The sequence below is a fragment of the Zingiber officinale genome, chromosome 2B (assembly GCF_018446385.1).
Source record: "Zingiber officinale cultivar Zhangliang chromosome 2B, Zo_v1.1, whole genome shotgun sequence".
Classification (NCBI taxonomy): Eukaryota; Viridiplantae; Streptophyta; class Magnoliopsida; order Zingiberales; family Zingiberaceae; genus Zingiber; species Zingiber officinale.
Genome location: NC_055989.1, coordinates 152,609,730 through 152,619,506, shown reverse-complemented (window position 1 = coordinate 152,619,506; position 9,777 = coordinate 152,609,730). Strand labels below are relative to the sequence as shown.

The window sequence follows — 9,777 nt, the reverse complement described above, 5'->3', positions numbered from 1 at the left end:
TGAAAAAGTAGAGAGATGAAATTTAGGAATGAGAATAGGGATAACAAACCTTACCCCACCCCGCACTATTATCATGATAAAATACTATTATATAGAAAATAAAGGGGATTCCCTTTTACTACATACTCTGATTTTCTCAAAATAATAATAATAATGTTAATATTTAGACCGCAACCATTATATTTTCCCATTCTAAATAAATTAACTTTATTTAATCAAAATTATATCAAAATACTTTTCGTAAACTAGTGAAAATTAGGAAAACTTAATAAAAATTATTTTCAAACTATTATTAGAGCTTTAAATGAATTAAATCTTCATAAAAATTCAATTTAATAATAATTTATTTATATTCATCATAAAATTAATTAAATAAATAGATTTAAATAATTTATTAAATTAAATAAATAAAATGGAATACATTTATTCACTTTGCTAATATTCATAACAGATTATGATTTTTTATATATAAAACAAAAGATGATTACGGTTATTTAAGTCTCATAATCCGTCCGTAGAATCTCCGAAAATAGGTAAATTATGAGATCAATTTATAATTGATCGTTATGCGTCTGTCAAAAATTAACCTTTTGCTCCATTATAATAAAATTATCATCCTTTAACAAATTGGACACCTTCATAGGATAACCAATCCAATCGTTGGGAATCAAATTACTGATAAAAATCAATCAAAAAAGTTTAAAATTTTAAAAATTTAAAATAATGCTTAAATTGAGCTCAATCAATCTCAAGCCACCCCATGCTGTAAATGGAATCTATCGAACCATTTCAACACGATATATTTTATTGAATAATATTGTATTCAAATACAGAAGGGGGAAAAAAAAAATCTTTTCCAAATATCCAATTGCACAACATTTCCGAAACAGCAAAGGTACATACGAAGAGCATAGAGAATTAGGCGTTCTTATAGCAAGCGATCAAGAAACACCAACGGCCTTCCCGCAACGGAGGGCATTCGTAGGCATATCGTATTCGTTCGCGTAGCTCTTCTCCGGAGTCCAAACTCTTATGTAAAATTGTTGGCCGAGGTATTGTCTTCCCCACATTGCCGACCTCAAATTCCACATCCCTTGGTTGTCCAAGGACACCAAAATTGCAGACCACCCCTTTGGGTAAACCTATATATATACACACAGACATATATAATTAATATTCATAATTAACATTTAATACGATAATTAAATTAATTATTCATAAATAAAAATATTATTTGCCTGCACAGTGTGTCTAGTGATAGCATCAACTAAATTGTATCGTCTTCTTAGTCTCTCTGTCCAGTCTCCAGCTCCATAACTGCTTCAATTAATATAATTATTTTTAAAAAATTAAAATCATTTAAAAATAGTTAATAATAAATGTAATTTAATTTAATTTAATTAGAAAAGAACTTACCCGACGACCCAGAAGTCGTACCCGTCGAGATGCCACGTCTGCATGCTGTTCTCCGTGTTCTGGAAGACGATCTCCACGAAGTCGTGGAGCTGGAACCGCACCACCGGCGTGGCGGTGATCGGCGGCTCAGCTCCGGCCTTCTCCGTAGTGGCGGTCGGGAGGCTGTCCCAGGTGAAGACGCCAGCGATGTGGAAGTTGTCCGCTAGCTTCAGAGGCGTGCTGGGAACGACGAAGGACACGCCGTTGACGGCGTATCGCTGCTTCCCGGCGATCACCGGCGCGGAGTTCTGTAACTTGATTGATCTCGACCTGGTTATGTTCCCGTAGTGATAGGAGCCTTGGGGATTCGGCCTCGCCGCGCTCGCCGTCAAATTCCACCTCCATAAAAAACAGATTTTTATCAGTCTGGATCTCACTTGTAATCGGTCGAGGGAATTGATTCTCACCTAAATGTTCTCGATTGCTTCATGGACCAATGCAACCCGAAGGCCGGGCCGGCGGGGAGAGGGCCGGAAACAGGGGATTTGGGGTCGCTGTAATGGAGGACGCCGGTGGAAGTGAGGATTCTCCTGCCGCTGAACCTTGTGGAAGCAACGATGTAGTAATCTTTAGGAGCTTGATCAAGCGTCACCAAGACAGACAAAGATTGCCCGACGTGGACGTCGAGTGAATCGTAGATATTCTGAAGCGTGTGCGATCCCTCGACTTCCACAAGCTTCATTTTGTGGCTTTGGATTCTGAAGTTGATGGAGCTCTGCAAGCCGACATTGGAGATCCTAAAAAGATAAGTCTTCCCTGCAAATTTAGATCGAATTAGAATCAATTCAATAACTCTTGGTGCTTAATTTGAGTCAGAGAACTTACCTTGATCGCCATTAAAGGTACTGGGTTTTTGTGCTCCGTTGATGAGGAGGCCATCCGGGAATGGCAAAGGGCTCCCTGAATCCAGCGTTCTCTGCAACGCCTTATGGCCGGATTTGTACCAGTCGCCGACGAGGACACTGAAGTCGCCGGTGGGCTTCGGGTACGGCACCGGAATCTGCGGTCGCTGGTGCACGTTCAAGGCGCCAAATCCTCCGGCGGCCCTCTGCATTCCGGTTGTGGGGAAGTAAGTATAGCTTCCAATTTGATCCTTGGTTTGGAACTTGTAGGTGTAGTTGCGACGGGGAGGGATGGGGCAGTTAGTTCCCAAGACGCCATCTTGCCACGAGTTCTTCCGCTGTTTGATGCCGTTCCACGTCAGGAGGAGCGGCTCGTCGAGGTAGTTGACGACGTTGATGATGAGGTTGTCATTGGTGACGCATTCGAGGAGGGGGCCGGGGAACTGGCCATTGATGAGGATGCCCTGCTGCGGGACGCCTAGTGGGGTGATGGGGCCGTAGGTGACGGTCCAGGTGAAGTAGCGATAGGGGTCGTCGGCCTCTGCGCCGGAAAGGAAGACCGACACTAGAAAAAGGATAAGAAGACTCATCGTGATGGGGGAAAGGAGAGGGGGAGGTAGGGGTTTTAAAGCTCGCGCGCTCGCGAAGAAAACAGATGCGACAGATACGGAGCAGAGGATTGGATTAACGCGTTGGGAAGGAGGTGAAGTCCGTGCATGACGAAACTAGCGGCGTTGGGAATTGTAAGATTGGTAGGAACCATGTGGGAATTGAAATTCCACCGCTACAATTTATGGCGCCATCATCGCGTGATGAGGAACAGCTCAGAGGAGGAGGAAGAAGAAGCTGGCGGCAAACAGGAAGGTTCCTTCGTGTGGAAATTTCACTTTCGCCCAAGCTTTTTGTATATTTTAAAATCCCTACCCTCTTTTAAACATGAAAAAAAAATTCAAATGTAAAATTTTGCCCAAAGCGGGGCCGTGATGGCGCTCGAAGCGGAGGGCTTCCAGGAGCCGCCGCTCCGCCCCCTCGAGATCTCTTGACGACGATGTACGGCGTCGTTCTCAGCGATGCTTAAGGAGGAGCGAGAAGAAGGAGAAGGTGAGTTAATAATCTCGATTTCTCTTTGGATTTCGTCGCTATGCTTGATTTTGACGGCGTGTTGATTGCGGCTGCTTAGGGTTTGTTTCTCTTTCTCTCTGACGTGTGACTACTGAATGCCAATATAAGATTTTGTAAATTGGTGAAAACCAGTGGATTAGTAAGTTTAAGGGGTCATAGAACTATTAAGTCGAGTATCAATTGCCAGGTTTTGTGATCATAGGTGTCCTGCACAGCCGATGTTTATGCCAGTGTCTTCTCTTCTCGCACTAACGCTTGTCTAAAAGGATTGCCCAAAAAATAAAAAAAACAACTGAGAGTAGGCAACAACTACTAATAGCCGAACTAATCAATCCTGTTTCTGGACTTATCAGCTGAACTTATTGTGATAGTTAAGCTTGCAAATTAACCTATGATATATGCTTCGATTATAAAAGAGATCATCCTTATCTATCATGATTTGAACACAAGGATCCATATCCACAATCAAAAGCAAACCTAGGAACCTTAAATTTTGGAGTGTTTAGATGCTCATTCTATGTGTTTCCCATATTTTAAAATCATAAATAGGAGCTCTTTATTTACATTGTATAATTTTTGTCTTTTTTTTTTTTGCAAAATCAAGATAAGCACTCAATTAGACAGTATATGGAGATTGAATCTCTCATCATTTTTATACTGAGAGTCTAGCTAATTTGCCAAAAGTTATTGGCCGATTAACTTAAGATTAGAAAAAAAAACATTTTTTTGCAAACTCTGTGCCGACCATAATGTGAGTCAAGGTTTTTCGGTTAAAATCTTGAGTCTAATGGATTCCACCCTTTGATGGAATTTAAGTAATTAATGCCTTGTTGAATCAAGTGATCTCCACTTTGTATGATTTGCAGAAATAATCTATGAGAAAATAAAAATGAACATATTCAGGAAAGAAATTGCAAAGCTAAACATGTAGCCTCTGTTTGGATGGGGTGAGATAAGGTTCATTAATGGAAGGGGATGGAAGGGGAAGGGAGGGAAAGGAAGGGAAAGTAATATATTTATCTTACCCTTGTTTGGAAGGGAGGGAAAGTTTATGTGAGAGGAAAGGGATGAAATGAAGGTTAAATATATAAATTTACAAAAATATCCTCTTATTTTTTTAATAAATCTGCATGTGAAAAAATAAATAAGGATATAATTGTAATAATTTCTCCTTACCCTTCCTTATTCCCAAGCATGCAAGGGGAAGCTTTACCCTTCTCTCCCCTTCCCCTTCATAGCTCACTCTCTCCCAAACAAGGGTAAAAATTCATTTTACCCATGTTTACCTTTCCCTCCCCTTTACTTACCTCCTCCTAAACAGAGGGATAGGGGTGTCAAAAAGTTGAGATGTTTACTTAAACAAGAAAGAATCTTAAACCGTTTGATAGATCTATGATTATGTTTATATTATAGGATGGTCTGTTTAACCTATTTATAACACTTTTTTAAATACGTTAATTGCTTGAAGAGAAATATATATTTTTTTTAGAATTATCCCTGTCCATGGTGCTTAAGATACAATAGTACAGTATATATTTTTTAAAATTCATTAAAATTTGATTATATCTTGTTTACAAACAAGATAATCTTGATGTGTTCTCTAACTTGATAAGTTTGTTATAATGTGTTTCTTTTCTGATACAATCAAATATCCATGTCTAATTTATACTAGATGTGCCGTTTTTTGTGCCCTTTGATGACAAGATACTGTCATGACCTGAAAATCTTATTCCATCAGTATCAATATTAATTCCATGTTAAAAAATATGCATGAGATGTTAGAACTTGTAAAATCTAAGCCACATAGATTCTAAGAACTGTATAAGAATTCGCATATAGGAAATACAAGAACATATGAGTATGGATCTAGTTTCAATAATTAATCATGACACAACAACATAAAGAATAACCAAAGACAAAGGAACTTGATTGAAAAGACATCTTTGTCTTTTCTAAACCCTGAGGAAGAAGAAGAAGCGGCGCGAAAGCAAAAGGAAGGTCTACCAAGGGGCTTAGGGTTGATGGCGTCGAAAAAACTCTTGGTCTAATGGGGAACTACGAGTTGTGTCAAGATGATGATGTCCTAAACCCTTGAGGACCAACCCTATATATAATGGACATCTATTATCAACTCATGATAATAAATGCGGGACTATAGGTTCTACATATATAAGGTTTACATCTAACAATCGAAACCTAATAAGCCTAAATTAGATCACTTTAATGGGTTTAGTTTGTGCTCATATACACAACTTATAATTAAGTCCACCAATTAGAGATAATAATCAACAATCTCTCACTTAGGCTACCTGTGAGCTGTGTATGAAATACAAATAAAGCTTTAGTTGATATCAAACTTTATGAGTACAGAATATCCCTATAATCTGGTCTGTTAACTTTATTGGTATATGACTAAAGAGGTCGTAATTACTGTATATGATTATAAAAAGTCCCAACAGTAATCATAATATCAATATCATTAATGACATAGATCAAGATGTAAATGTGTAGAATAAAAATTACATAAAATGTGATCAATACATGTCAATTTTTAACTGGTCCTAAGATGACCTCAAAAATGTCAGATTATATTTGCGAATACTATATGCTAAACTACAATAACAAATCATGATCCAAACTGTATGATTCTAAAAGGAATTTGTATCATATTTACAAACATCAAATGTTAAATAACAGCAGTAAATGATGATATCATAGTCAGAGTGTCAAACAAACATAAATTCTCATTAATATTTTAAACTTTAAGTACGTATAATAATCAAAATAAATGTTTGTTTGTTTTAATCAACATAGAGCAATAAAATAAATACATACTTCTACTAGATGAGTTCTTCTTCCATAAGAAGGACTCCCATATCCACAACATGTGCATGAAACACATTAGGCACTAAGTCTTTAGTGAGTGGATCTACCAACATGGAATTTGTGTTGATGTGCTCTACCATGATCTAACAATTCTGAACTCTTTCTTTAACCACTAGAAACTTGATGTCGATGTGCTTGGACTTCGACGAACTGTGGTTGTTCTTGGCATAAAGTTCTGCGGCTTTATTATCATAGTAAATCCCCAGTGTCCTGTCCCATCAACGATTTGCAATGTTGTGATGAAGTTCCATAGCCAAATCTCGTGATTGGATGCTTCATAGCATGCTACTAACTCTGCCTCCATAGTAGGAGTGGCTACTAGCGTTTGCTTGATGCTCTTCCAAGATATAGCCCCTCCAGCAAGCATGAAGATATAGCCCGAAGTGGACCTCCTGCTATCTAAGCATCCAGTAAAATTGGAGCCTGAATATCCAATCATCTCTAGGTGATCTGTTCTTCGATACATGAGCATATGTCCTTTAGTTCTTTGTAAATACCACATCACTCTCTTTACCGCATTCCAGTATGACGATCCTGGGTTACTAACATATCTGCTTAACATCCCTATTTAGTCGAGTACAAACTTGTGCATACATGAGACTTCTCACTGCTGACGTATATGAGAATTGTTCAATCTCCTTTATTTCAAGTTTAAGTTGTAGACATTGCTGCTAGCTAAACTTATCACCTCTTGACACAGGTGTGTCACCAGGTGTACAGTTCTACGTATATCTTATAAGCACCTTTTCAATATAGGCCTGTTGTGAAAGTCTAAGAATGTCTCTTGAACAATCACGATAGATCGGTATGCCTAAAACAAATGATGCTTCACCAAGATTTTTCATTTCAAAATTACCGGATAGAAATGACTTGGTTTGATGCAGCAGACCCTTATTATTGCTCGTAAACAATATATCGTCCACATGTAAAACAAGTATAACAAACTTGCTCCCCTTGAACTTGACATATATGCACTGATCAATGAGGTTCTCTTTAAAACGATATGAGGTAACCACTTAATCAAATTTCTGGTATCACTGACCGGATGCTTGTTTTAAAATGATAAATGAACTTTCTTAATCTACATACTAGGTGTTTTGAGTTCTTAGACTCAAAGTTCTCTGATTACACCATATATATAGACTCCTCTATGTCTCCGTTGAGGAATGCAATTTTTACATCCATTTGATGTAACTCTAAATTATAATGAGCTATAAGTGTTATGATTATCCTAAGGGAGTCTTTCGTTGACACAGGTGAAAAAGTCTCCATGTAATCACTGTTTTCTTTCTAAGTGAATCTCTTGGCAACAAGACGAGCCTTATACTTTTCGACATTGCCCCTTGTACCGGTGGAGGCAAGGGGGCGCGAGGAGGTGCTCCCGCACCCCTTGCTCTTGGAAAAAAAATGTAGGTATAAGTGTGATTAAAAAAAATAAAGGGCATAATTGTAATTTTTCAAATTTATTGGACTTTTTCTCAAAAGTGTCATTAAACAAAACCTTTCCTTTTCTCATGGCCTGATCCTTTTCTAGAAGCCGAAACTTTTTTCGAGCCGACCCTTTCCTCTTTAAACTTGCAAAAACCCTAATCGTGCTAAGACATTTTATCGTTTCTCCCTCTCCAATCTCCTCAAACCGTTGTCCTCATCTTTGTGTCCTCTTCACTTCATCGATGCCTCATGCCACTATTGTTTGCATGTCCATCAACATCGCTAGCTGCCACTGTGCTTCGCCGCCAATCCTCCACAACAAGTAAAATCCCTTCAATTTAAGGTGAATCTTTTTCCTTATTTCATCTGATTCCTAATTTCATGATTTATACTTGGTAGTACTGCAATTATTATGTTGATTGCATAAATCAATAATTTTGATGAATTGACATAGGTTGTGGAGAAATTTTTAAAACGAAGTGTAGAGTCTTCAAAGCGTTATATGGAAGAAAATATTAAGAAAAAACATTCTCCCATTGAATTCAACCCAGATGATGTTTTTAGTGACCCAAGGCTACGCAAATCAATTAATGAATTTGATGTTTCTATTAAAGATCAGATTCGAAGAGAATATTTAATTAGAGGACCTTGTGAACCATTTGGTCATAGTTATTTCCAAAGACAATTTGGTAAATAGCATAGAAGTTTCCAAGTTGCTTGGTTTAAAAAACTTTCATGGTTAGACTACAACATATCAAAAGATGCAGCTTTTTGTTTTTAGTGCTATCACTTTAAAAATTCTCATAGAGGATGTCGAGTTGGAGATGAGCCATTTACTAATTCAGGGATGAATAATTGGAGAAAAACAATAGAAGTCTTTAATACGCATGTTGGTGGCGTAACTAGTGCTCGCAATGATGCAAGAACACAACTTGAGGCTTTTCAAAATCAACAACAAAGTGCACATGGGCGTGGAATGGAGGTTGCATATCACACTCGATTAACGATAACTTTGGATGTTACACGCTTTCTTTTGAAACAAGGTTTGCCTTTCCGTAGACATAACGAGTCATTGAGTTCCTCAAATAAAGGTAACTTTCTTGAATTGATTGAGTGGTATACCCAAAGAAATGACGAGGTTGCCAAGACTATGAGTAAAAATGCCCCTAGAAACAATCAAATGAAGTCTCCAATAGCTCAAAAGGATTTAACACGGGTTTATGTTGCTAAAATCACAAATGTCATTCTTAATGATATAAAAGACAATATATTTTCTCTTATGGTTGATGGGTGTCGAGACATTTTAGTCAAAGAGCAAATGAGAGTTGTTTTAAGATAAGTGAACAAACATGGATGTGTTATTGACAGTTTTCTTGTTATTGTACATATGTCTGACACTTCTGCTATTTCTTTGAAGAAGGCTTTTGATGAATTGTTTCTGTAAAATACCGAAAAATGACGAATAATAATAAGGAAATTTTTTGAAATTTTTCAGGAATTTTTCAAAGCTCATATGGATGAGTTTACGGGGATAAAAACGGGGCCCGGGAAAGCCTGTTTAGACTACCCATTTAAGCGAGGAAAAGATTTATTTATTTATTTTCTATTCCCTTTTTCTTATTTATTTTCTTTTCCTCCCGCTGTTCCTTCTTCTTCTCCACGCGCCCGACGTCGATCCCCTTGCCCTAACTGCTCCCAACCAGCGCCATAAAATCGCTACACGCCTTGCAATAAGCCATCGCCGAGCCCATTCCGATCTTCTCCTCCACACGGCGCCGAGTCTTCGTCTTCCCCGATCCTCGCCCGAAAAACCCAAACGCCGAAGCCCTAGTGTTGGGTTCTTCGGGCCGCGAAAACAGCTTTTTCGCGTCGCGGAAACCCCGAAGGACCCAAAGCCGTAGATCCGTGCAAAGATTCGTATACAAAATTCGAAAAACTATTTCTTGTACGAGTTCAAAAACTGATCTACTACTTAGATCTACGAGAAAATGTTTACCCTTGTAGCGTGCCTTTCGCAATCCCGCAAGGTCCAAAATCGTCG

The 9,777-nt window shown here is 38.2% G+C and overlaps 1 protein-coding gene across 1 annotated transcript; it reads right to left on the bottom strand.

Moving 5' to 3' along the window:
* Positions 1-775: 775 nt before the first annotated feature.
* LOC122048881 (L-ascorbate oxidase homolog) lies at positions 776-6,744 on the bottom strand. The gene is made up of 6 exons (XM_042610397.1): positions 6,457-6,744; positions 2,281-3,022; positions 1,863-2,211; positions 1,417-1,794; positions 1,239-1,317; positions 776-1,142 (listed from the first exon to the last, which is right to left on the bottom strand). The coding sequence occupies exons 1-6, from the start codon at positions 6,742-6,744 to the stop codon at positions 942-944; spliced, it is 2,037 nt and encodes a 678-aa protein (XP_042466331.1). The 3' UTR covers positions 776-941.
* Between the last annotated feature and the right edge of the window lie 3,033 nt (positions 6,745-9,777).